Source organism: Vidua macroura, chromosome 21, assembly GCF_024509145.1.
Source record: "Vidua macroura isolate BioBank_ID:100142 chromosome 21, ASM2450914v1, whole genome shotgun sequence".
NCBI lineage: Eukaryota > Metazoa > Chordata > Aves > Passeriformes > Viduidae > Vidua > Vidua macroura.
Window position 1 is genome coordinate 5,873,169 of NC_071591.1, and position 27,802 is coordinate 5,900,970.

At 46.4% G+C, this 27,802-nt stretch overlaps 2 protein-coding genes across 8 annotated transcripts; one reads left to right on the top strand and one right to left on the bottom strand.

Moving 5' to 3' along the window:
• The first annotated feature begins 1,124 nt into the window (after positions 1-1,124).
• On the top strand, positions 1,125-5,819 carry BBLN (bublin coiled coil protein). Its single transcript, XM_053996428.1, has 2 exons — positions 1,125-1,275; positions 4,285-5,819. The coding sequence occupies exons 1-2, from the start codon at positions 1,188-1,190 to the stop codon at positions 4,476-4,478; spliced, it is 282 nt and encodes a 93-aa protein (XP_053852403.1). The 5' UTR covers positions 1,125-1,187; the 3' UTR covers positions 4,479-5,819.
• CIZ1 (CDKN1A interacting zinc finger protein 1) lies at positions 5,759-24,909 on the bottom strand. 7 transcript variants are annotated; one of them, XM_053996422.1, is made up of 17 exons: positions 24,828-24,909; positions 24,371-24,504; positions 22,369-22,484; positions 19,738-19,904; positions 18,627-18,762; positions 17,659-17,719; positions 14,751-14,830; positions 14,319-14,398; positions 13,209-13,391; positions 12,754-12,884; positions 12,255-12,339; positions 11,560-11,673; positions 11,040-11,219; positions 10,368-10,437; positions 9,160-9,281; positions 6,283-6,493; positions 5,759-6,198 (listed from the first exon to the last, which is right to left on the bottom strand). In XM_053996422.1, exons 2-17 carry the CDS (start codon positions 24,475-24,477, stop codon positions 5,900-5,902), a joined length of 2,142 nt encoding a protein of 713 aa, XP_053852397.1. In that variant the 5' UTR covers positions 24,478-24,504; positions 24,828-24,909; the 3' UTR covers positions 5,759-5,899. The 7 variants fall into 7 exon arrangements, with proteins under 7 accessions (XP_053852397.1, XP_053852396.1, XP_053852401.1 ...); XM_053996427.1 differs by having other exon boundaries at positions 6,055-6,198; positions 6,294-6,493; XM_053996421.1 differs by lacking the exon at positions 24,828-24,909 and having other exon boundaries at positions 5,759-6,493; positions 24,371-24,819.
• Positions 24,910-27,802: the final 2,893 nt, after the last annotated feature.

Here is a 27,802-nt window from a genome sequence, read left to right on the forward strand (position 1 = left end):
CGAGCAATAGAACAAGAGGAAATGGTGCACCGAAAGTTCCACCTGAACATGAGGAAAAACTTCCTTCCTGTGCAGTGACCAAGCCCTGAACAGGTTGCCCAGAGAGGGTCTGGAGTCTTCCTCACTGGGGATATTCCAGAACTGTCTGGACACAATCCTGTGCTGTGAGCGCTGGGGTGGCCCTGCTTGAGCAGGAAGGTGAGACCAGATGAGCCACTGTGATCCCTTCCAACCTGATCCCTTCTGCCCAGTGGGGCTGTGGAGTCTGATCAGCACATACCCACAATGCAAGTGCACATCTCCACACCGAGATGTTTTATTAACATGTGGTTACATCCATTAATTACACTTACATTCAATTTCCCTATTTGGGGTGAAACACGAGCCTGACTCTGCAGCAGGGTTATTACCCACAGAAAGGAGAGGTGGCTGCAATGTTAAGTGAGGACACGACCTTTTCTTTCGTCTTCGTCCCAAATACCCAGTTAGTAACAGAATAATTGATCTCAGGAGCACTGCTTGAATCAATGTTCTAATTGTGGGTTATTTTCATCCTAGTGTCTTCTCTCCCGGGAATGAAAACACCACACAGCGATGAGATCTCCTCATCAAGGTGACTGAGGTGTGGCTGATACCAGGCCAAAGACACGGAAGGGCAAAGTGAATCGTGCTTGTTGCTTTAGGGAAGGAGTGTGAAGGTGACCTGAGGCTGGTTCAAGCCGCTTAGTGGACGAAGCAGAGCTGGAGACAGGGCTGGAGTTGGGAGTTCAGCAGCAAAGCCCTAGCCGGGACGTGATGGCCCGCACGGACAGAATGCAGATTTATCCCTACGGAGCATCACTTGTGTTGGGAAAGAAGCGCTTAGTGCTGATGGTGGACCCTAAGCGGGGGAGTTCGGGAGGACCTTAGGGAGGGCAAGGGCACAGCCTAGCGCTGGGCACGCGTTTGGGAAAAATCCCCGAGGAACGGGGAACGTGGCGCTGACCCCGGGGGCCGCCCCTGCCCAGCGCTGCTCGCCGCGCCCGCCCGCGCGCCCGCGCCCCGCGCCCTCCGCGCTAACCACAGAGCTCGCCGCGGCGCCGGCCTGCGTGACGCGCAAGGCGCCCTGCCCTCCCATTGGCTGAAGGCCCCGCGCGTGCACGGGCGCGCCGTGCGGGAGGCGCCGAGGCGCGGGCGGGCGCGGCGGGATGTCGGGGCCCAACGGAGACCCGCACGTGCTGGGCGGTGGCACCGGCGACGACGGCGATGAGGGCGGGGACACCTTCGAGGAGGAAGGTGCGTGGGGGAGAGCGGGGGCCGCCATCTCGGAGGGGATCCCGTGGCGCAGGATGGTCTGGCCTGGTCCCCTGGGCTGCGGGTGGCAGAGCGCAGGTGTGTCCAGATGTGCTCAGGTGTGCCCAGATGTTCTGATGGGAGCGGTGCCCAATGCCAGCGATGCACCCGCTGCACGGCAGAGGGGCTGAGGGGCTGCAGGGTTTGATTCCCACCCAGCCATGGGGTACCGAGCTCTTACGTGTTGCCCTGGGATGGATTTTTTTTCTGTGAAAAAATTATTTTGTGCCTTTGCTGGTGTACGGGATGCGGAATCAGGAAAGAGGATGTTCAGGTTTCGAAACCACAGGGCAGATCACGTGGGCAGATCTGGGAGAAGTAGTTACGCACGGAAAAACAGAATTTAATGCAGCCTGGCAATTCCACTTTGTGGCATTTCTGCAGTGCCTGGGTATACCGCTTCTGATACTGCCCTGTCCGGTTAGAACCAGCCCACGGAGAAAGTGAGACGACAGCAGAGCAGTAACGTGGACGTAGGGGTCACCCTTAAAACTGGAATTCTTCCAGAGTAAGCACTTTGCTACTCTTCCTTTGAAAACGGCGGAGTTGGGTTCTGCTGTTTCCCAAAACATTCTGTTCCCAGATGTGACCCACACAGGTGATTTTAGGAATTATATTTGGGATCTAGCTGCAGTGACAGGACAATCATTTCTGCCCTGAAACACCCCAGGAGCATTCACTGCTTTGCATCATCATAGTGATTTGTATTTAATATTTTTTGAAGAGCCAAGATTGGATGTGATGGAGAAAGTCACTAAGTTGGATCTACATCCTAATTAACTGGGTTGTCCAGCTTGTAATTAACTGGGCTTTGTGTGCAGTAGCTGGTCATAAAGGGCTGCAGCTTTTTCCTGGTCTAGCGGGGCTGAGGCTGTGGATCTCTTCCTTCATCTCAAGTAGGAAACCTGATTTTTGTCAACTATTCTTGTAAGAATGTAGAGGAGTTAATACAATTGCCATATTCCTGCTCAGTGTTTCCAACAGGGACATGGTTGTGTTTCCACAAAAATCCACCAAGCTTGCAACTAATGGAAAACAATCAAATAAAAGGTTTTTGCGGCTTATTTTTAAATGATTAAATTTTTTTCATTTCCCATAGCTGCAGAAATTATATAACCTTCATTTGAGTTTTAGGCATGCAGAAAATTAAGCTTCTGCTGTGATTACAGACTTCTTGCCAAGTTGATGAATGTCCCTTGCCAGAAGTAGTTTTACCATGTCTGCTTGGAATCTGCTCACCCTTTCACTGGAATATGGTTGATCAGATTGAAGAGCTGTAACTCACGTACCTTGAAAAATGCTGATAGTTTGAAAAATACTGATATCTGGCCACCTTTTTGGAAAGCATGTGTTTGTGGAATTGATTTTTAAATGCAAGAACACCATCAGTGCTCTCGCTCGTAATGCCACCTCTATGTAAACCTACAAGGCCAAACTTTTATTAATGAGCTCAAATGCAACATTACACAATTCTCCAAAGAATTAAAGGCTGCAACACTCTGAACAGCTCCAAAGTGGTTATAAGAAAAGGAGGATAATTCTTTTTTTATAATGAAACTTCTTAGCTACTAATAATGCAAATTACTTCAATATTTAAATATTCACAGTTCTTTCTAAAGCTGCTGGAAATAGCAGTGCCTGGACCTGGTGTGTTGGGGCACCAGGACACCCTGGCAAAAGGGCAACTGAGAGAGGCAGAGCTGGTCTGGGGGATTTCAGCACAGCCTGACCCTCCTAGGGTGCCCAGAGCACATCCTCATCCTCTCTCCACGTGCTTCAGCTCAGCCCAGCGTTCCAGGGACTGTGAGAATCACACAGGGCTCAGAGGAGCGGGGTAGAGAGGAGCCAGCCCCAGCCCATGAGGTGTGGGCTTGTCCCACCCACACAGGCATCCTTCCCTGTCCTGCAGCCCATGATCCTCACAAACATCAGCCCACAGGTCACAGCTCCACCTCTGCCTCCCTGCACTCACCCAGCTGTGTGGTTTCAGAAAGGAACGTGGGACTGGCTCCCTCTGGGGTCCCCTTCAGCCTCCCAGGGGTCCTGAATAACCTCAGCAGTTTATCTTGTCTGTTTTTTCAGTTTGGGTTTTTGTTATTCTTCAGGATTGTGTGTATATTGCTTGGAGCAATCCAAAAGCAAGTGTTGCAGAAGCACAGCACTCTTCAGCTGGGTAACAGTGCTAACACACACCACTGTGAAATGCCATTGTACTGAGGCAAACTGCTGCACTTGAAACAATGCTGTGAGTAAGAAACTACCTAGAGAAACAACTGCCAGGATCGTCTCCAGTGAGTCTAGGTTTAATCTAAAGTACCCAAAGTCTTAATAGAGCATGAAAATCCTGTGGCTGAACTCAGTGCCCAGCACTTACCTTCCTGTGGAAATAATGGTGCCACTACCAGCACCTTTGGGCTCATGCCCTCCTCCTGCCACAGCCATGATGGCTGCACTCTTGTGGCAGCCTGACTCCAGCCAGGCCCAAGTGAAGCACATCCCAGCTTGGAAGCCTTATCCAGATAATTCACAGAATATAAACCCTGCAACATGCTGACAAAGTGCCTGTACTAGCAGGAAAGATGATTCCAAAGGCAGCTAAAAAGGCTGACCTGTCTTTGGGATTTATCTGGTACTGTTGCAGTCAGCACGCAGCCTGTGGCTGGCTGTTTGTGTGTGAGATCTGAGGTTGTTAGATGTGCCCACAATGGGTTTGGACTGCCCAGGTACCTTGCCTTAGATCTTGTTACCAGTGTTCCAGCTTCTCATTGGCCTGATTTGATCAGGGAACAGAGTACATGCAGGATTCAGTTGCATTTTAGCTCACCCACCCAGGGGCAAATAAGACACAGCCAAAATGCTGGCAGGCATGTTTTGCCAAAGCTCTTGCTGCCTGCTCTGACTGCAGTGACTTTGTACTTACATTGTTCAGTGTCTCATTTCCCTTGCTTTTAGAATATGCAGCAATAAACTCCATGCTGGACCAGATTAACTCCTGCTTGGATCACCTGGAGGAGAAGAATGATCACCTTCACATCTGCTTGAAGGAACTGCTGGAGTCCAACCGCCAGACCCGGCTGGAGTTCCAGCAGCAGAGCAAGCAGCTGAACACGGGAGCTGATGTGCAGGGATCCCAGCCTCCTGCCTAGGGTCTGACCACACACTCTCAGCTGGTGTTGCTAAGGGAGCAGTTAGTGGTCACCAACTTAATGTAAAACTTGAATAGCAGAGGTGCCTCGTGTCTGTTACTTGTTCCTTTCTGTGTTTGTATCCTGCCATTCATCTCCATGTTCTGTTTACCTTTAGCTGTGAGACAGGTGCAGAAGCACAAGGGTGGGTGTAGGAGAGCTGGGTCTTTCTGCTTCCCATCATGAGCCTGGCACTCACATTTGGTTAAAGCTGGTTGTAGGAAACCTGAGCCCATGCAGGTAGTTTGCAGGCAGGCCCTCTTCACAGAGTGGAAAAATTATCTCTGCTCTCATTTCCTTAAATCCAAGCAAGAAGTATTATGGCTCTTGTTCCCTTCAGCAGGGGCTGTCCTGACTCCAGGCTTGTCTCTTAAGTGTAACTCTGATGACAGGCCTGCAGAGGGAGGGCCTAGGCCCTTCAAGCTGCTGCCTTGAAGCTACAACTTCTTCTCCCTTAGTCACATTAACTGTGATGTACGAAATACTGGCATATGGTTCCAGATCACTGGACACTTCCACTCCATTCCAAGCAGATAAAACAAGCTACCAGGGCGATATATCTGACCATTGTAACTGTGAGCTGCCCCACTCCTTCAGCTGCCATTAAGGACCAAGGTGTGGAGAGGCAGAGCAGCCTGGTGAGCCCCCACCACAGCATCAGCAATAGAGAGCAGAGCCTGCCCTGTACATTCTGACAAGGCACAAGAGGTCTGGTCTGTACTTTGTGATCTTGTCAGTATGTCCTAGAGCCAGCACTTTTGAAGCAAGTCTTTCTGTTCTACTTATGTAGAGTTAAAGGAGTTTTTTGGAAAGTTAAAGAAGTTATTTAAAAGAAATCTGTTTTATTAAAATCACTTTGAAACAAACTTTGTTCCTGAGAGTCTCCACTATGAGAACAGATTGGATTAAGCCTTGTAGTATTAACAAAGGACCAAGGTGCATGTTTTTGCCTAGTTTAGGACTTGTCCAAGACTGCTTGTCCAGCAGTGTGTGTCTTAGAAAGGAAAGTGTTCTGAGAAGCAGAATTCAGCAGAGTCTCCCAAGAGATAAACATTTTCTCTGCCTGGAAAGGAAATGAGAAGAACTACAAAGAATTCTTAAGTCTGCATCCATCACTCCATGAAGTTTGTCCCCTATGGGAATCCCATTACCATCTTCTTTCAGGTTGAACAATCCAAGCCTCAGTCTTTCCAAGTAACTGCTGTATCCCAACTGTACAAGTAATAAGCAACACTATCCTGTATTAGACACGCTAAAGCCAGGCTTATTTATTCTTAAAATAAAAACAGCAGTAAAGTTGAAGGTTTTGCTCTATTAAAAGACTCAGAAAATAAACATTTCCAGCAAATATCATATGTAAAGGGCTCTCCTTTAAGGCCACTCTATCTGGGTTTGCGCCTGGAAGAGCGTCTGCACCCAGCAGAGGTGAGACCGGCTGTCTCACCTTTGGCGAGGGAGGAAGGCTCTGCTGCTGCCTCCTGGCCTGCATCTGCTGCCTCCTTCTGTCCTAAGCCTCCTCCACTCCCTGGATCCTGGTGCTCATCTGTGCCTGCCCTCTGCCTGGCTGTGTTGGCTTCTTCCTCACGTCCCAGTGACTCCCCTACGGTGTGGCTCTCCTCAGAGAACAGGCAGTCGGCACTAGTGGCAGTGGACTTGTTCTCTTCCTGTAGACTTTCTTCTTCTACAACCATGATACCACACACATCGTCAGTCACACTGGCCAGGCTCTTGCCCTCTGGCCTAGAGGTGGCCAGCTCACCCTTACCCTCCAGAGACCTTGAAGTTTGTTCTTGCAGGGCTGACAGCTCTGTGCCCTCCTTATCTATCCCATGATCATCATTCATCTTCTTGCTGGTATGTGCTGTTGTAGCAAGAGGCTGTTTTGGATCATCCAGCAATTGGGAGCTGGAGCCCTGGGAATGCAAAGGAGCCTCGGGATAGGCAGTTGTGGCACGATGCCTTGCTGCCTTGTATCTCTGCAAATACAAACAAACCAATGTGAGAGAGAAGCCCAGCTCAGCTCAGCTCCTGTCACTGCAGCAAAGCAGCAGCTGGTCCAGGAACACCTGTACAAAACCAGTGGTGAGTGGCAGGGGCACAAGTGATCTCAGCAGCTCCTGGCCTGGCTGCTGAGGCTCTCAACAGAGAGGGGTCAGCTCCTGTGAGGAAAAGTAATATTAAAAACTGAAGTCCCTCTCACATTACTTAATGCTGAGCGAGTGCATGGCAGACCTGTGGTTCCTGAGACAGAAATAATGATCTGGCAACTGTTAATCTCAGTCAGACTCAGGACTCTGTAGATGTAACAGTACAAGTGACAGCTACTGCCAAGACACATACCCTGGGCATGTGAGGCTCTGCACAGCCCTCAGCTACTGGTGTGATTTAATGTTTATCAGCCAAAGCAAGGCTTAAGCTGAAAGCTTGGTAGTTCTTCACTCTGTTGGTACAATCTGCACGGTCAGTGGAACTGTTGGCAGGAAGGCTATGATATCATATCCATTATATCTCGTTACAAGTCACTTGGGTTTTCCACAGAGTAAAGGTAAGCATATCATCAATAAAATTACTCATTTGCACTCAATATCATGATGAACCAGTAGAGGTCTGTAAAGAGATTAAAATGGCTACTATGCATGTTCTAGACTGGATTTCAGGAAAACAACTCACTGTAGCTAGCTAACACACAGCAGGAACCCAGTCTTCAATGCCCAGACAGATCATGACCTAAAGGAACAAACTGAAGTTCACTCTTTCCCACAGCAGTTCCCTTCATAATCAACTCCCTTTCTGTTGCCTGCTGAAGGGTTCCTTGAACTGGCACTAGCATTACACCTGACAATTTAAGGAAACAATTTCGAGCACAATGCCTTTCACCAGTCTGCAATGTAGAATTACAGCACATCTGACAGGGCAGCTTTACATTGTAATTCAGTTTATCACTACAGGCTTGTTCTTCCTCTGTCCTCAAATCATGGGATACGAACAGTATCATATCACACTGGAATTGGATCAGTTGAGTCATACTGTACCCAAACCTAAGCAGGTGCAGGCATGCAAACTGGTGTCCAGAGTGATGCTGTAAATTGTCTCAACAGCACACAATTCTCTGCTCTGAAACCCTCTGCTGAGTTACTCTACTGAGAATACCCCAGCAATTGGCAGTGATTTAACTCAGATTGTGACAACCCCAAGGCACCCAGGCAGCCAAGAATAATAGCTATCTGCCTGCAGACTTGTAAGTCTGGACTCTTCTCATGAACTCCCCAGGTCATTCTGGCATGCATTTGAAGAGCATCTGATTTCAGCTCTAAGTGGGCCAAAACAGTGACATAAGTGACTGCTGCTGCAAGTTTTACTCTATGCTGATCTAAAACAAGCCAGGAAATCAGCAAATCCAATTCCTTCATTCCTGAAATGACTAGCTGCAGGAGTGGGAGAGGATGAGCAACCATGAAGGAACAGCTGTGGTCTCCTCCCCTTCCAAATCCACTGCTCTGAATGCTGGCAGAATTCTAAAACACTCCACCCCTTCCTGGAGGCAGTGATGGGAATAGTTTCTTCTGTCTGAGGACTAGAAAAAAACCATGAGGTTTTGGGGGGTTAGGGGTGTGTGTATGTGTGTTTGGGTTTTTTTTTTTTAACACTATTTAAAAAGCGGGTAGGGAAGCACAGCAGTTTTTGAGAGTAGATTGTGGGTGCAGGCAGAGGGCCAAGTCGATGTGGGAGCCTCCCTCCTTGCCAAGGACAGGGAATAGTGCTCTCCCACACAGGAGGGCCCAGGCACTGGTCACGGGATAGGGCAGAAACAGTGCAAGTCCTGCCTACCCTCCACAAGCACTAATCCAGGCCCCTTACCCCCTGGCAAGTCAACAAGGACAGAACAATGGAGGCAGATTCCAGGCCAGCCCAGTAGGAAAAGCTTTAGATACGAAAGCAGCAAGGGGCAATACGGCTTCTTTAGGTGGAGCCAGAAAAGCAAAGGAACAGCATCAGTTTGCAGAGCTTTGTGCTAAGGAGTTTCTAGGAAAGGGTAGCAGACAGAGAGAGACAGACAGACAGACTTCCTCTTGCAGGCTGACCCTGGGGACAAATGGACTCTCACCAGCTTGTAGATTCTATCACATAAAGAGTCTGTAATGTTAAATTTTCAGGTTTCTAAGGTATCTGATTTTACCAGGCCTCTTCCTGGATGAATCACACCCACTTTTGGCTAAAGGAGCTGTTCTTGCAGTATCACACCTGGAGATGTGTATGCACCAGCTTTCTTTACAAGGAACAGCCTCTTTCTCCTGCTCAATCCCACCTTGACCAACCTGCAATCTAACAGAGAAGAGGCCTAGACTAAATGACAGACTCCACAGGTTCAGCAAACAGAGCGGACACTCTGAGGAAGATTCCCAGCCGGAAACAGGCAAAAAGATGACAGCAGCAGTAGCTGGGAAGCAGGACTCGACTGGTTTTAGATCTACAAGGGCCAAGGGAGACAAAGACAGAACACACCAGGAGAAAGCTACAGCATAATGGACACCAAGGATGATGGAAATGAGCTGGAGACAAGACAGCTAACATGGTGGATTCACTGGAGAGACACGCGCAGGGGTAACAAATGCCAGGCCATGCAATCGCCAAAGGGTCTAACCTGAAAGTTCTCAAAATGCATCAGGGACTTGCAGTGTGCGAGCCGGGCAGCGGAGTCGCTATGGTAGAATTTGTGACACAGCCTGCAGAGGTAACCTGCGACGGGGACCAGAAAATCCAGGCCTGCGAAACGGGAGGGGAAGGGAAATCACAGATCACATTGAACAGAACTCAAATAATGAAAGCATGTTAAAAGAGAAGGGGGATGGGAGTAAAGAAGGAGAGGTGGAAAGCTTTGCTTCTGTTAATCAGGGATTTGCAAGATGACTTGCTGAATATCTCATCTTACCATGGAATGGCTGTGGTTGATATTCAGAGAGAAATCTGGCTGCCAGAGCAAAGAAACTACACAGAGCATTAAGAGGGGAAAAAGGGAGAAAAGAATACAATGGAAAACTACAGATAACATGTGATCTAATGTAATGGGATCAAACCAAGCAGAAGACAGCAGGCGCGCAAGAGGAACACGCAGAGAACATTCACAGCATGAATCATTATTCCATCTGCCACACGATAGTGGAAGGTTACAGCGATATGGAAGATTCGTGTAAACAGAGCTCTCCTTGGGCACAAAACAGCCTCTGCAGAGCTGCCCTCCTCAAACACGAGTGGCCGTCAGGGGTTTGAAGTCAGTCGCTTACAGGGTGGGGACCAGATACAGCCATCTGGAGGAACCACTGCCCACCAGGCCAGCAGCACGGCTGAGGAACTGCTCGGTACAGCGTGGGGGTTCTGAAGCGGAGGAAACATGCACAGTTTGGGTCTAGCAGAGTTTGATACTGTCAGTGATGCTCAGTATCTCTCCGCAAGCTGCATTTCCGTTTGAAAGCATTCCAATCAACAGCTTTCCGACTCCATCTTTCCAGAGCATCCCTCATTTGCTACCTACTTGCTTCAGTACTCCTGCCCTGCTTGTTCCATGTCCTACCTTAGAAATGTGTCTGGCTCTCATCCTTCTTCAAAGCAAAAGGCAGTTGACAAACATCAATCACATCCTCATGTTTTATCACATAGTAATAAAGAAACATCCTGCTTTCAGGAGAGGTTCTTCTCCAGGCAGCAGTGACCTGCACCAGTCCAATGCAGATGCTGGAGCACCATGGCTCAAGAAGTCATTATAACAGTAGGTAGAGACCATCCTCTCCTACAGATACAGCATGTGGCTAGAGAAGGCTGTGTGGCCCTTTGTGCTTAACTCTGTTTGCTTACCATAGGCTGTGTCTGGACAATACTTCTCACTTCCTTCGTAATCCTCCAAAGACACTTCCTTCAGCCCAGTCTGGAAACCGAAAGAACATTAGTGCCTACTGTATCTATGGCAATTGTCAGGCTCTTGCATTTTTCTGGTAAGCTTGGGAGCAAAACAGAAGATTCACATACCAGTGTCAGAGTTGCACAGCCTCTGATCAGGGGCAGATGCAAACCCCAATGTCAGCAGACCACTTCATTACAAGGGTTAAAATCACCCCTTGCACTCCAAGCCTGAAGGAGCTTAGCCATGTACCTCCTTGGTAACTGCTCTCTACTAGGAATGTATTTGTCAAGATAAACCTCTACACATTTGCTATCAGACCCAGCTACTGCTGGGCTGTTCAAAGAGACTATGTTAATACTGCTTTGTGCTCCTCAACAAGGTTAATGTCTGAAGACAGCAGAAGCTGTACAGCCCAGCAGAAACACCTTCATGTATCCCACACATAGTGCCTGATTCTCTTCTGCATCACCCTGTACTCTGGAAGAACCCTAGAATCCCACCCTACTGCTGTGCAAGGTTGAGCGGACTCTTGAAAGCCTGAGCTCAGCCAGCCAAGACCAACTAACTCAGAGAATCCCACAGCAGATTCTCAGATAGGCCATTCCTTCTTCTGTTGCACAGCATACCTGCTTGGCAGCAGAATCCTCATTCTCCATCAGCACTGCATCATGGTCTTCCTCCTCACCAGCTCCTCCCTCCTCCTCCTCCTCTTCCTCATCATCATCTTCAAAACAGCCAACAGCATCCACAGTGATCAACTCCTCTGAATCTTCTGGGCTCCCCAACTCCTTCTCTCCTAGCCTAACCTGTAAGGTACAGAAAAGAAAGATCAGATCAACTTTGCACTTGCCATTTAACCAAGAAGAGCCCAGACTCAGGACAGATTGTATGTGATGAGCAGAAGGGACTGCAAGAGGGGCATAAAGCTCTCTTACTTTTAGATACATCCAACACCTTCTCCCCTTTTCACTCAACTTCTTTCAGCACTAACAACTGAAGTCCAGCAAAAGATGAAAATTAAAACACGGCTGGAAGAAGTGCACATCTTCCTTTCAGCCCAGGAGTAGTCAGGGAAGCAGACAGCTATTCTGCTCTACAGTGTAGCTGCCTCCAGATGCGCACAGCTCTCCACACAGGCAGTATTACCTCTTTGGCTTTCTGTTTGTGCTCAGGGGACTTCATATGCTCCACAAACTTGCGAGGGGTCTTGAAGTGGCGGCTGCAGACAGTGCAGAAAGGACGAAGCGAGCGTTTGGCCAGCTAAGGAAAGAGGGACAATTCTGTAAGTCACAAGAGGCACTACTTGGAGGAATGCAGATGAATCTTAAAATAAAGTCAGCCCCGCATCCTGGGAGACCACACAGACAATAGTCTTTTCAGCAGAAAGGGCTCCCTAACTCTTACCCACCAAAAAGATGAAAAACATGCAGAGCAAAATAAGTGTGTCTTAAAATAGGTGTTCTGTCACTTCTTCCCTTAAAGTCAATAAATATGCTGGCCTGCCTGAAGTTTAGCTTAAAGAGGCTGCACACCAACTCCTCCATTCAATTGATTAGGTGAGTATGGTAAGCTATATTTCTTAAGAAAAGTCAAGAATTACAGACTAGAGGTGCCTCAGGCCATACAGACACATCATGACAACTGGAAGCTCCAACAATGCCAGCGGCAGGAGGTAGCACTGCATTGCCCTTAGGGAGGGAGTTACTGGCAGAACTTAATGTGCACCCCTCCACTTCAGTCACTTCTCCTTTGCTTCTTGGGGAGTAGGAGATGCTACAGGCTTCCATTTAGTCCCCAGACAAAAGGTCAGTGCAAAATGAAGTCCACGCTATGGCTGTTACCTTGTGTTCCTGGGTCCTGCGATGTTTGATGAGGTCCCCGGTGAAATGCACCTGACACGTGTTACACCACCGCTGCTGGGTCTCTCTGAAGTGACAACAGATAGAGCTGTAAGTCACACCTTTTTCATTCTCCATGGAATACTGCAGGTAGCAATCTGTCCCTGGCATTGTTTTCTTCACAACTCCTATCTTTACAGGCTCGAATTTATCTTCTCTCCTTCTCACCCACTTACAGGTTGCTTTAGCCTGTGCTGACAGAAATGCACCAGATAAAACAGGTCTCCTACTTAATCTACTGTATTAAAAACTACACAGGTCAAAGTCAACTCTGGTATCCTTCAGCAAGATAGAAAGTTACCTGAAGGAGATTAAGGCCCTTGAAACCAGAGGGGCTTTGTACCATACCTTAAACTGAGAGGCAACCTGGTGCAGTGAAAAATTTTAGAACCCATATAGGGCCACACTCAGATTGAATTTTCTACTGCAGACCAACACTTACCCATCTTTTCCTGCTAGCACCTTCTGCTGTTTCACCATGGGCAGTAGTGAAACAAAACAAACATTGCTCATGTGCTGAATCTCCCCAAGTCGCTGCTGGTGCTGAATTCCAGCCATGTGGGATTGGAAATTCTGAAAGAGAGTTAGGAGAAAAATGCTTTTAAATGTATCCAAAACATAGAAAATAATAGGTATGAGCTATGCTTTCCTTTCTTTTGACTGCTGTTTAACAATGAAATATAAAAGCTTAAGAGCATGGCTGCCTGTGGATCCACCCACATTCTCTCTCTAGCAGGTTTCTTGCCAGCTCTCAGGAGAGGCTTATTTTATCTGCATACTTGTCATAATTTCTTATGTTCCTTGTTCCTAAAACATGAGCCCTTGCTAACAAGAGATCAGACATCTAATTCCCATCTTTTGACCACCTGGATCCCTGTCAGACCTGTGCATTTTTACCTGCTGACTGCAGCAATTGGTCTTGCAGATGTAACAGTAGAATTTAAGGACCGATTCCGGGTTGGGATCAGCTGTGCCCACGTCGCAGGCCCAGTGCCCTGGTTTCAGAGCTGTTGTACTGATAGCTCTGCTCTCACTGCTCTGCTGAATAGTCACTTTCAGTGAACCTCCAGAGCTCAACACCTGTCAAAAGAAGAAGTCAACATTAAGTTCAATCCCTCAGTAGAATAAAAATTACACCTGCTTTTTGTATGTCACCTAAGCTCTTTACCCTTTAGGAAAACGTACTTAAGCTTGAATCCACAGGACTCTCATACACACTCCTCCCAAAGCTGCTAAATCAGCAATCCCTGTGTCATAGCACCAGCCCTGTTAGTACAGATGGTTGTTTCTGCAGCCCCGGCAGCCACTGTATGATCCAGTCTCCGGGGACTGGAGCCACAAACAATTGTTGCTAAGGGACACAGTCGGCTCATGTTTCTCCCCAGCAAAACTAAAGCCTACTCAGCACAACACCTGATGGAGTCAGGAACTCAGACATGGGCAGGATGATACATTTGATCACATCAATAAATGTCTCCAATTATGGAAGACTGTCAAGTCTGATTCACACCTGAGGTTAAATCTTTCTCTGCTCACAGCTTTACACAGCCCAAGGTCCTGATTTAACATCCAGCATAGGGGCTACGTATTTCATACAAAAGACTCTCAGGCTGCATCTTTTAACACCACCTGAATCTTTTTGCACTTGCTCTTTAGCAATATGAAAGATGTATTTAGCTATGGCCCTCCGCACATAGAGTTTAAATTAACTCTTTCAATTCAGCTTTCCATCTTTCCAGCTGAATACAAAAATCTTAATGAACGCCCCATCCATAGGCAGCAGTAGGTAAGGAGCAGGCCAGCAGAGGTACAAAAGCAGCAAGTCAGAGCAGACTGCGCACTAATTGCAGACATATTATGCCTTATTGCCAGGGACAACAGCTTACAGCAGGAGACAGAGCTCCAGACGTGGGTGCCAGCTGGTTCCCAGTGGCAACGGGCTTCTCCAGGATGGAGGGGGAGGTTGTATGTTCTGCACCACCCCTGCATGGAGCAGTGTCTGCTCACCTCAGGAGCCTTCGGTTCCTCAGAGAATTTCCTCTCTCTGGAGAGATCTTCAGCTGTGTACTCCTTTGCATTGTCTGCACCTAAGAAGGAAGAGTCCTTTTAGCGGTCTTAAATCAAAACAGCAATGACAGGAAAAACAGAGCAGCAGGTGAGTGAAGTCAGGGAGCTTTCCTCACAGCACTGTTGGCCATAAGCCAGTTCACAAACCTTTCTCCTTATCCTTAATAATTAAGACAGAAACATCCAATCATTTGCCTTTGGCAGGTAACAGATACTAGGGGACACAGTTTGTATTTGGTTCCTAGATTTTACTCTTCTTTCCCCATCCTGTACAGCTGGGGGAAGAACATTTCTATAGACCCATGGGACCTACAGGTGCAGTTCCAACAAGGAGTGCCCTAAAAGTTCAAATCACAGGGTTCAGCAACTCACCATCAGCTTGGACATGGGTGCATGAGACTTCTGCTTTCTTGCTCTCTGTGGCATCCTCTAACGCAGACTCCCCAGTCACACTTCAAGGATATCAAGAAAAGTACCTTAACTGCCATGTTACAGACAAGAGTTTCAAAAGGCACACCAAGGCACAGGCTGGGGTCTAACCTACCACACTCTCTACTAAACTCCCAAATCAATAAGCTACTGGAAGTGGTATTTCAGGCAAGAATTTGACATAAATAAATAAAAATAATGCAGAGTGGGTGTTCTAGAATGGATTCAGAAAGAGCAGCCAAGTAATCTGGACAAGAAGGTTACAACTGATTTTTTGGTTAGCTGCCCTCTCCTGTAAGAAGCCTGAAGGGAATTAAGTTCATGCAAGAAATATTCTTAATAAGAGCTCTGAGAGCTCTCTCTTGTCGTGACTGGTGACCTCTAAGGAAATTGCAACACCTGGACAGTGCTCCTGGCTGCTCTGTGCATGAGAAAAGAGACCTATCAGAACTGAAGGAGTTCTCCATGGTGCCTTTACAGGGATTTCACCACAGCTGCCTGCTCTATTCATACCAGTCGTGTTTCATTTCAGAGTCCCTACAGCTCTGCTTGTGGGGGAAGTGAAACTCTACAAGATGCAAATCAAACAGGCCTTGCTTTTAGTGATCTGCTAAGGAGAAAAGCACTCCTGAGGGGACTATTGAGAATAAATGTCTGACTTCCAGAGGGCACAAAGTGTTCTCTGCATTCTCTTTCTACATCCCCCATTTTTCTGTCAGGACTAACTTTCCACCATGACTTGACTGTCTGCTCTGAGGGCGGCTCAAATTCCCACCTGCTGGTGTCCTTGTGCCAAGAGGGAGCAGCACCTTCTGCACAAGCAGGACAGCCGATAGCGCAGGTACCGCGTCCCGTTATCCGAACGCACGCACACCGCATAATTTATCAGACTGATAAGTGATAACGGAACTGGGTTACACGGCTATAAATATGCAGCAGGGTTTGGGCACTGCAAACACGAATTAAACAAGAGCGACTGGCATTAACATTATTTGTCAGGTGCTGCCAGCAGGCTCAACGCTAACGGTACCACACACAGATGGTGCCAGCACTCAGGGTGAGGGTTTGCAGTCTGAACTGGAAACCTAAGGAGCAATCTAAGGGAGCAAAAGCCACCACGAGCATGATTTAAAGAGGAAATTGTATTCTATGGATACTTGTCATGCCATGCTAGAAGTGGGTGTTCAAGAAGGATTTGAAGATGATGAGTGCTTTCTGCACTGGAATGAGGATGTTGTTCCAGGTGTACAGATGGTACATAGGAGCAAAGGCAGAAGTGGGAAAAACCTGAAATGAAGAAGGAGGCTGGTATTTCTGGCTAAAGGGAAATGGAACAATGAAGCATGAAACACAATTTTATGACATAGATGGGGGGATGCCCTTCTCATCTGTGAAGGACAGTATGAGAACAGTAAACTTTTTTTTTTTTCCCAGATCCTTCATCTGTTCATTGGAAGACACTAGAAACACTTCAAAAAAAAAAAAAAAAAGCTAAGGAATAATCTATTCTAGGTAAATACCAGCCATAATATATGCATCAAATCTGGCAGTCCCTAACTGCAGCTTAGGAAAGAATTTTCCTAATAGCTGGCTTGCTGCAGTGAGAGCTGTCATTCCTCAGACTTGATTCTTGTTTTCAGTGCGTGTAACAGGACTTTGATTAATACCCTGCTAAATATTAATGTAATTAAAATTAAATTAGCTTTGGCAAACAGATTAACAAAGCATGCACTCAAATGTATTCGACCTAGCTTTAATTGAATTTATTCACTTTCTTGCTAATCAGAGTCCATAACTCACGATGGTCCCTGAGCACACAATATTTACCACTCTTTAATGTTTTACTTTGATGTTTGGGTATTACCTTGATAATGTAATCCTGGAATATTCCCCCTAAAGCTATCCATTAATCTGTAATCTACAGATGGGAAACAGCGAGGTGAGGAAACTTGTCCAAAAGCAGGCGGCGAATGCCTGACAGGGAAGGTAAGAGGACCCAGGAGTCCTGACTCATCGTCGTTAACATATGCTGGAGAATTCTCAAGTCAGTGCCTACAGAAATCTGTATTCACTCCTTCCTCTTCTCCCTCCACACCAGCCAAGGGTGACAGTTCTGGGAGAGGTGCAGCCCAGTGCAGATGGCAGCGGGAACTCCACGAGGTGCCTTCCCACTAGATGGCAATGCAGCCCTGCCTGTCCCTGCCGCACCCTCGGGAGGCCGGGAGTGCCGGGATGGGCCTGCCAAGGCCAGCCTGCCGCGCATCCCTGGGGGATAATAGGATTGCCTTTGTCTATTTTTACCCAACAGACACAGATACCGGCAAGGCAACCTTTGCAGAAGGGATACAGAACTCAACGCTCATGGATACAGGCTTGGATACTAGGGAGTATTGATTCACCTTATCATTTCTCAAAATAAGCTACCCTCCTGTACACCTACTGTAACCTAATATATTCCAAGGCTTTCTTTCCCTTTCTGCTCATTTCACTTTTTTGACATTTAGGGAAGAAACTTAGAGAAATACAGCAGAATAGAAAAGAACCTCTATGCTTTTTACAGGGATCCTGGCAGAAGAATACACGAGCAAACTCAGCTTTGTTGCACATCTAGAGGAGCTGCATCTCTCATTTTTCATTCTCATAATTGGATCACCCCTAGCAGAGACCCCACAACACAGTATCTCAGCAAGCACCACAAGATTTTCTGAAGCAAGCTGTTCACAAGCATCTGAAATACCTGTTACATGCTAGACATCAGGCCAATAGAGTATACAGCCCTAGTTATCAGAAAATAAAATTAGACAATAATTCTATACTCAGTAACTATCTCAATACCCCATTCAATAAATACCTCTTCAGTCTTTTTGCTGCAGGCTCAGTGATCAACACAGACTCTGCTGGAGTTCTTGGCTCTGCAGGAACACAGAAGGAGATTTCCTTAGCAAAACAGACCATGCCACCTTGAGCATGTTCCATATCTAAATGGCAAATGCCAATGAGGCTCTGTTAGAGCAAATAATACTAAAGACTTGCTTATTCTGAATTTATGAGCTGCTCTGACAAGGTTAGATAATGACCTCAAATATTTGAGCTTTATTGCAATGCAACTGCATGAAGTGTTGCTCAAAAAAAGAAATCTATGTTCATATCTAGTAAGTGGGTCTCAGTCCTGTACCTAAGTGACAAGAGCCATGAACATGGGAACATTAATATAAGCCAAGGTGGCACATCTACCTGACAGCAACCAGTTAATAAGACAGTTTTCACTGCTGCATATTCCCTGGTCACAACCTCATCAAAGCCTGCAGTTTTAAATCGTGCACTCTTCAGTCAGAAATGACATTCCCACATCTGTGTTGTATGTGACATCAAGATATTCAGTGCCAGCAGTTTCTGTTTTGATAAGTGGGGCACCAGGACTTTCAACTCATCTTTTTCTTAGCTGATTGTAACTGGTTCTGCTTGATGTGTTTGGCTGCATGAGAAGTTGACTTCAGCATGGGTAAGGCAATGCGGAAGCTTTAATTTCAGACCAGTTTTCTTTCCCCCCCCATCTTAAACAGAACTCAGTGTCAAAGGGACTTCTGAGAAGCTTCCATGCAAGAGAAATGGAGCAGGCTCATAAAAAATAAAAAAAATTCACGTAAAAGTGGTACATGAAGCACATAGCAGAGGGCAATCACAAGCAGTTCGAGTATTTACAATCAGAGAGAAACATAGCTGATTAAGTCTAAAATCATCTCCAGTTTTTGCTGCAGGACGAGTCAAGAGAATTTTATCATATTTGCAAGCAGTGTTTCACTACGGGCTCCCCCTTACCTGTGGATGGTGAGGAATTGTTCTGCTCTGACCCTGCTTGCATTCCCTCTGGAATTTCCATTTTCTCATCACCTTGTGTCTGAGATGAAGAACCAGGATCTAGTTCCCTCTTCCTGTCAGGAACTCTCTGGAAGTCCTGCAATGGGCAGAGAGTCACTACCATCTCTTAGTCCTAACACACACTGCCTAAAGCACCAGATTTTTACTGTGGGACAGGAATTCCAGTGATAATGGAAAGGAATAGATGGTTCACAATGGACTGCCCTGCCTAAGGCAAGCTTACATGGTCAAAGAGAACAAGGTATTTCAGTTCCACAAGCAGCCAGGACATGTCCCCAGTGCTTTAAGCAGCAGCTGTAGGAAATCCATCTGCTTGCAGAGGGTAGGATCATGCTAGAGGAACTCTGGCAAGAGCTGCGTGGGCAGGGAAAAGGATATTCCAAAATAATCCCCCTTCTTTTGACTCTGGAGGACAGTCCAAGAGTGTGAGTTTACCTTATCCACCACATCTTTTTGACAGAATGGGATGAAATATGCTAAAGCTAATCTAAGAGGAGGCAAGTAGCAGTCAACCCAAGAACCATTTCCAGGGTACAAAAGAGGTCTTAATGACTGAAAGTGAGAAAGGTTTTCACAAAACAAGAATTGTAGATTTTACAAAATCCACAAGAACAAATATGAATCTGATCTTAAAAAGTGGGAGAACAGCCCAGAGAGGCCGAGTGTCCATAGTAGGAACAAGTTGTTTGGGAACAAACTGCTTTGGAACAGCAAAGCACTTAGCCAGGATTTCTTCTGTTGTAATTACTTTTAAGCTGATACTTCTAAAGGCTCCTTTTATATCATAGGTTTAAACAGTTCTATCATGGCTAATTCCCTCTCTTGGGCAAGTAGCGACAAGAAATCTTTGCATGGTAAATGTAAATATGGACCACAAAAGCCTTTCAGATGCAATGATTTATGCATTTCTGTGTCAGCAGCATGGCACAAAACATTATTTTCTTTGTAAGGCTCTCTCCCTTTTCCTTTGTACTCCGCCTACTATACACTCAACAAGTGCAAGTGTAAAAGGAGCACAAAGCTCCCCAGCAGCTGGAAATCACAATCCCACCTTGCGAAAGGTCCGGTTCTGCCGCTGGAATGGGAGGCTGGGGAAGCCCAGCCGAGTTGGCTTTAAGGAGACCCCAACAGGTGGTGGTCCCAGGAGGGAATGTCTTGTAGCCTGAGGAAAGAACTGCTGCAGTGCTGGTGCTGTCATGTTAAATCCACGCAGGTTTCCTATAAATGCAAACACAGCATTTCACCACCCTGTGCTGTGCAAAGGAGAGAGAAAATCTTTCACCTGAATAAGCAGCAGGTAGAAGGGAAGGGCTCCTCTACACATGACCCTTTACTGGGCACTGCATAGGTGTTCTGTGCTCAACCCTCTTCAGCACACAGAATGATTTGATGTGATAGCAACCATTACTATGGATCAGGCTATTTAATTATAATTGTAACTCCAGGCAAAGATCATTAGAGCAATTATTTGATCTGAGCACATTAGCGCTCGTGTTTGCAACAAACAAGGTCTCATTTTACAAAAACTCTCTGTAAAAAAAGGAAAATTCACCCCACATTTGTGCAGCTGACTGCCCACACCATAGCTTGGAGCTCTTTAAAAAACAAGCCAGTAACAGCATTTCATTTAAAACAACACCGAACTTTAAAAAAAAAAAATCCCACAGTCCTCTCTGCCACCTGGTTGTCATGCAAGTTCAACATGTCAACCTCAACTCTGACACTTGAGACTCTGCCATTTCCAATTATAATGCTCTGCTTTCTGAACAGTTCAGCATCCACAGACTATTAACCAAGTGTCAAAAATTTCTTCTGAAGACAGTTCTTGTCACCCCCATTTCAGGGGTGAGGGAATGGAGGGGCCCAGATGCCTCAGCTATACCCTCAGAAACCATCCATCATTCAGGGAACCTGGACTTAAATTGCCTTCTTTTCTCTCTCACTTGAATTAGTGCATACTCCAGCCTTTTAGCAGCTGTCAAAACAGGGCAGCAAAGTTTGGAAACAGGCACCCAACATCTGAAAAACCAAGCTACACTCTTAAAAGCCTGCAACACAATAGGAAGTACTCCCTATGTTTATCTGCCAAAGCAATCTAATCTATTATTACTTCCCATATATAATCCCTTACTGTAAAAGGGCATAGCTATATTAAAAAAAAAATCTAACACAAGAAATCATCTTCTGCTCAAGGTTTGATACCTTTAAAGAACCACACATCTGCTTCAATTTGAAGTATTTATCTCTTCCTATTCCCACTGCTGAAGCCACACACAGACAGTGAATTATTTATGCTGATGCTTCCCAGGGACCGAAATGGCACAGCATCAGATATTCTTACATGTAACCCAAACCTGAATGGCCAAAAAATTCATATCACTAAAAAGGGCCACATGGACATTGGCAACCATATTCCACATTAGCTGTGGCTACCTGAAGTAGGTGATTGAGCAAAGTCACAACTCCATGGAGAGGTGAAGAGGAGCAACACTAAGACAAAATGCATGTAAAGTGTTCATTAACATATCTTATTCTGCTCTATCTAATTAGCCCCAGGTCCTTGGCACACTATTTAAATACAACTTCTCAATAAAGGATTCAGGGAAAAACGCCAGCTGACTGCAAACGTCTCTAGGAGCATGACTAACTGAAGGCTGGAGTCACAATTTTTCTTGACAACGATATATGTACACCAATCATCAGAGCATGGCTTGTCCTTTCTCACTGTCACTTTCCCTTCAACCTGAGAGAGAGATCTGTGGAGAGCCACTGGAGTCACTAGAGAGCCCTCTCATTAAATGGGCAAGAGAGAACAAAAGGAGAGTTAACGACATGCAGAATAAATCTTTTGTCTTCACATCTGGAGATGATTCACAGGCAAGGTAGAAACTGCAGGCATTTATCTAGACTAGGTACTTGAAAACTATCCCAGGTACTGATTTTCTGAGTTGAAAGGAACTGTCAGGTTAAGATATGAGCAAAAAATAAAAACATATCTTTATTCCTATTATCTTTACATTAGTAATGCTATTATTAAGGCAGCTTCATAAATTTGTTTTGAAAACACAAAAATAAAAGGAAAATCTACTTGTGGAAACAATAATGGAAAGACAGAGATACTGCCCACCATAGAAATTGCAGTCATTTCAGTGAATCAACATTTCACAATACAATTGACACCCAAACCATCTTCTACCTTAATATACTGTATATGTTTGTATTGCACTAACTTTGGACAAAGACAAGAATCTACTGCAAACAAGGTTAGTGTGTATGTAACAGATAATTAAATAAATGGCCTTAACCTTGTAACCAAGAAAGACAAACAAATAATCAAAATCTCAGTATTTTATCTAAGTATATTGATGAAAAAACACTTGCTCTATCAAGCCTAAAAGGGAAGGCATATATTTAGTATTTAACCTGATACCTCTTAGTGCTATTCCCAGTTTTGATCAGTTGGGCACATGTAATTTCCAACAACTGAAGAACCTCTGTTCTGAGGACTATGGACTAATTTAAAGAGAAGATGGGAGAAAAAAAAAAAAAAAAGAAGATAACAAACAGAACTGCCAAGTACAAGAACTGCACTGGTTCAGCAGGAAATAGCCATGGTATGGTTTCAGTCCAAGAGGATGATTAAATAACTCCAGTAAGTAAGCGTTTCCCATAACGACAGTACCTTGCATCTGCTGCATGAGTAAGGCCCGCTGAAGCATAGGATTGGCATTGAGCAGCGATGGCTGATTTGTTGCCCGTAAGCTCAGCATCTGTTGCTGCTGCGGTGGCGGCAAACCCCTGGAAAAGAAGGCATCAATCATGAGAACCCAATAAAAACTGTACCCTTCTATTCCAGGCACCCAGCAAGCATAAAACAGCTGAAAGGCTGATATACATGCACGAAAAGATACCATGCACTGGCACTGTATCCTCTTTCCTCCACTCTCCTGGAATTTCCAAAGCTGACAGATTGTCTATCAAAGAATTTGAGGTCAGAGACAACTCCTTAGCACCAAGCCCACATAGAGCCTCCTAAGCAGCATAAAAAAAGCCCAGGAGCTGACTGCGGTTCTACAGAATTATGCAGCACCCGTCAGGAGAAATGAGTGATCTAGATCAGCAGCTACATTTAACACAACAAAAAAGTTCTAAAAAACAGGGAGTTTTTGCAGTAGCTTAGAGCTCATTCTCCCAAAATCAACACCTCCCACACGGAGCCAGACAGGTCAGAACTGTCAATGGTGCCCCCTAACTGCAAGAACCAGATGGAAAAATAAAGCACGGCCTTCATATTTAAAACACGAGGAGGAAGAAGCAGCAGGGAAGAACTCTCCAGTTCTAAGGAGGGTGGAGCAGATGCGAGAGAAAAGTCTGAGGAAACTGGCAGGCACTTCTTGAGGCGATTGCAAGGTCAGGCCCACCTCTATGCACGCTGCTGACACAGCTAAATCTGTCAGAGCTGAAGAGAGGTACAAACACGGATCGAAATATCCACCCTGACAAAAAAACCCAACTCCTTTAACAGTATTCACAGCAGCTCATCTTCACATTTGCTGCTCTAGATTGTTCCAATCTCTGAGCTGAGTTATTTATACCACAAAAACCATACTTTTATAGGTGTAAGATGCAGCCGTGCTATCTAGCAGTCAGCCCCTTACTGGCATTTTAAGAGCAGCTTTTTTTATAGTATAAAACATATAAAAATGGTAAAAAGATTTGCAGGTTCATATTTCTAGTAAAACAGAAAAATTCCCACGCTTACCACAGAGACAAATGCCTTATAAGGATAAAGTAATACAATAATTCCTTAAATAACAAATTAAATTTCTTTCTAAATTCACATGCCATTGTTTTGAATTTGCAAAGAATATAGCTTTAAAGGTAACAGTAACTGCAAATAAATGCATTATTTTGGAGAATTTGTGTTGGTTCTACAAGTCTCAGTTCATCGGGGACAACTGCTCCTATTTAAGTTGTTTCACATTTTGCATTTCTTAAGAAAACCGTGGTTATTTTCTGGCAAATGTTCTTTCTCCTTTCACAAACAAAACACAATTTTCTCCATCCCCTCCCTGCCCCACCGTGCTCAGCCACAGCCTTAGCGCTGGTGCCACTGCAGAAACAAGTTCAATCATCGCACCCACACCAGCAGACCCAGCCAGAGAAACCAAATAAATAAACAGCTTAAGTTCAACAATAAAACAGTAAAGAGCTCGTGTCTGCTGAGGGTGGCTCTGCTGAGTGCTGTGCTTCTGCAGGAGAAGGCGTTTTCCCCGAGCCCCGGCTGCCCTGCCCGCCCCGAGGGGCGACGCTCGGCCCGGAGCACCCACCCACCCACCGCTCCTGCACGGACTGCCCGAGTCACCCACGGGCTCTCGGGGACTCCAGCCCCGGACGGCGGACAGGGGGAACGCCCAGGAGCGCCAAGGGAACGCGGCAAGACCCCACAGGGGCCGCCGCCCTCCCTCCCACAGCCCCGGCCCCCTCGGTGCCTCCAGGCTCTGCCCCGATCGAGGCCCGCGCCCCCCAACCCCCGCCCGCCTCCCTTTGTCGCCTTCCCCACCAGGGGAGGGCAGCCCCGCACCAGCCCCGCCGCGGCGAGGAGGGACGGAGCGCAGGGAGGCGGAGGAGAGCGGTCCCCCGGGATAGGCCCCGGATCCCCGGCCTCGCGTAGCGACGCTTACCGGCCTCCCTGCTGCGCCGGAGGGTGGTGATGGTGCTGCTGCTGCTGCTGCTGGAGGAGGTGCTGGAGCTGCAGCAGCTGCTGCTGGAATTGCTGCTGGTTGAACATGTCTGGGGAGCCCCGAGCGAGGCGAGCCTGAGACAAAATACGGGAGGGCGAGGGAGGCACCGGCTGCGGGGCTGGCGCGTATCAGCCCAGCAGCCATTGAGCAGAGGAGCCGCCGCCGCTGCCGCCCATTCATTCACTGAGCCGATCCCCCCCTGCCGCCTCCTCCTTTCCCCCGGGGTCATCGCAAGCGGCAGCCTGTGGAAGAGGTTTCCAAACCCCACCTCCCAAAACCCGCTCCCACCCTCCCCTGCCCGCGGCGCCCGCAGCCCGTCCCGCTCCCCGCGGCGGGGCCGCGCCGGGACCCGCAGCCGCTTCCCGTCCCTTCGCCTCCTCGCCCCACCGACACTCACGGCGCAGCCCGCGGCGATCACCGCTCCCCGCCCGCCGCCTCCATCTTCCCGCCGGGGACAACAAGCACCTGCCCGGCCCCGCTCCCCGGCCCAGCCCAGGCGGGAGGCAGCTCCTTGGGCAGGGCTGCAGGACACGGCCGCCCCCGCGGGGCTGGGGATCACCCCCGGAGCCTCCTCTCAGGTCGCCCCAGCCCGCAGCACCTCCATCCCTCATTCCCCGCGCAGAGGCGGCATTGAAGTCCCCTGTCCCTCGAGAGGGCTGGGAGGGAATGGACACCATCTGCCCAGGGCTGGGCAGGGAATGGAATAAACTGCTGTACAGGAGCGGCAGATGGCATCCAACAGCGTGGGCTTTCTGCTCTTTGTTGGGTTGTGGTTTTTTTTTTTTTTTTTAATAGTCCTGGGTAATCTTTGGTAACCATCTCACCGAGAAGATGGAAAAAACCGAAAGAACCTGAAGCAGCCTCTGGCCATTTGCAGTGGTCACATCTTGGCAGGCCTATTATGAGAACCTGGAAGAAAACAAACAGGGATTGCAATATTGCTTTATGCTGTAGACTGAGATGACTTCTCTAGCAGGTCCATCCCCCCCCCCCTTTTTTTTTTTTTGTTTGTTTGTTTGTTTGGTTTGGGTTTTTTTGGCAGGGGATGGGTTTGCAGCAAAACCTTTTCCTGCACAGCCTGTTTTCCATAGTAAAATTAATTTTAAGCGCTTTCAGTACACACAAGCTCTCTATGAACATATACTGTGACTATCATTTCTTCTTATGCTAAATGTCAGAAGGATCAAGATGCATCTCTGATCCTTGCTATTCCAGAGAATCCATCCTGAAGTAATTTACTTTATAGTCTTTTTATTCATGCCAGTAAAGACTACTTGATTCATAAAGTCCTTGGAATTGATTTTTACCTGAAAGCATTGTAAGCTGAACACAGACAGTTACTGGTGATTTACAGTTATGATTAATAATTTTAAATGCAACAGCATATGTTGATTTTTCCTTTGGTCCTTTTTATACCATCCTGATTTCACAATCATCAATTTCGAGATGATCATCCGTGTTAATCAATGAGGGGCTCTGTTCATGTCCAGAGCCCTTTATGGCTGTCTGCACACAGAGAAAATGCTTTTCTGTTAAGCATGAAAACTTAAATGTCATCCTAGGGAACATACACATGGAGGAAAAAAAAAAATGTATGGAGTCTTTTAAAAATCAGTTTGCATAGTTCATCCTCTGCTCCTGTAATCGTGCTGTTAGAGCAGCCACTGGCCTGGCTGGTTTGCAGCAGTGGGGGTGAGGGTTAATCCTACAATCCCAGTACATAAATTAGCCAAACCTATTCAGGTTGTATAGATAAATGTAAATCTGAAATTGATGTCCTCTGTTCTTAATTCTACAACTAAAACTCTTGTAAGTATTCTTTGTGTGTTACATTTGGAGATCTACAAACTGCCATACTAATAAAACATGCAAATAACTAAGTTTCTTCACTGTTAGATTTTATGTTCTGACATAGTCTAGAGGCTCCCCTCATAGACTGGGCTTTTCTCTCTGAGGCGCTACATACAAATCATTAAATAAACTACATTTTTTAATTTATAAATAGTCCATGGGTCTACTGCCTTGAACACAAACCTGGACATGGATTTAGTCCTGTGCCTGCACAACACAAGACAGGACTACAGCTGTAGGAAGCAAAGAAAGACATGCTGGTCCATCAATCTACAACCCAAAGACTGATTTCAGACATGCCTTTATGTTCAAATGTGAACATCACACCTACCAGAGAAGGTTTAATTGAATGCAGAAGAGAAAGCTCCAGATTCATGTAATCACACCATTTAGTTTGAAAGCCATACAGAGATATAAGGGAACCGCAGAAAATTGGGTTAGGATCCTTTCCTTCACTATAAGCACCAGGCTGTCAGTGTGTCAGGCTGACAGCTGAAAGATGCTGTCAGTGCCCAGTGATCATTGGAACACAGACCTTGACCTCCCATCCACTGACAGTTGTTTTTTCCTGCAAAGAACATCTCCCTTTCAATAATTAAGCAACTCACTACTCAGTGTGCAGTGGCAAATACAGCTCATATTCGGAGAATACACAGAACCTTAAAAAGAGCCACAATGCACACTACAGCATTATCACTCAAGAAAAACCCATGCATCCCCTAGGCTTGGAAGTGCCTCACTGGCAATGGGAGTGAATGAAACAGAGTGAGATTTAGAAGTTCAAGCTAAGAGAATGACCCAGAAAGCATCCTGCAATGCAGAGACTATAGTCAGTGGAGTTGTTGGATCATGACTATAAGGCAACCTGCACTATACCTCTGTATGATTAGATCAGGGTTATGAAATCTGTTGGCAGATAAGAGGACAGAGCACATGAATGCTTTTTATTCAGGAGCTGGATTGTATTATACAGCCAAGTTCTTGCAGGGCTATATGAATTTTTTCCAGGGACTGGATCAGGCATGCAGATAACCAGAGATTTCTAATTTCCAGCATATGACTACACTGTGCAGTTTTATGTTTTAATTTTGGCTTTGAAAAGGCTTGGTATGCAACCCTTGGTGAAGCCACATCACTTTTGAAAACCCAAGCTTCTCAGTGCCTATGACAGCACCAACATACTGCGGTGCCCACAATTTCCTCTGCAATCTGCAAGGATGGTGTGATTACTCATCCATTTCACCAGGATATAACTAGTTCTCACCATAATGTATTTAAGCCTCACAAACTTCTTGGAGAAAAAGCATATGGAGCTTTAAAGTACTTTCTTCTCCTAGTTTGGGGGCCTATCTATTGAAAGAATGGGTCAAGTTTCACCAGACATGGTCTTAACAGCTGATATTAGTTACTGGAATTACACTGTTTTCCATGTCTGTTTTATCTGGAGGATGACTGTATTCACACAACATTTCAAACCAAAATGATCTGTGCATTAAAGGGTGTTTTCTCTTATTCTTTGTA

Bases quoted from the DNA above. Each gene is read 5' to 3' on its own strand.
- BBLN (XM_053996428.1), top strand. From the start codon at position 1,188: ATGTCGGGGCCCAACGGAGACCCGCACGTGCTGGGCGGTGGCACCGGC. The intron at 1,276-4,284 runs GTGCGTGGGGGA...CCTTGCTTTTAG, and splicing joins GGACACCTTCGAGGAGGAAG to AATATGCAGCAATAAACTCC.
- CIZ1 (XM_053996421.1), bottom strand. From the start codon at position 24,477: ATGTTCAACCAGCAGCAATTCCAGCAGCAGCTGCTGCAGCTCCAGCAC. The intron at 19,905-22,368 runs GTACTGTCGTTA...TTGCATTTATAG, and splicing joins ACTCATGCAGCAGATGCAAG to GAAACCTGCGTGGATTTAAC. The intron at 18,763-19,737 runs GTGGGATTGTGA...TGCCCATTGCAG, and splicing joins AGAACCGGACCTTTCGCAAG to GACTTCCAGAGAGTTCCTGA.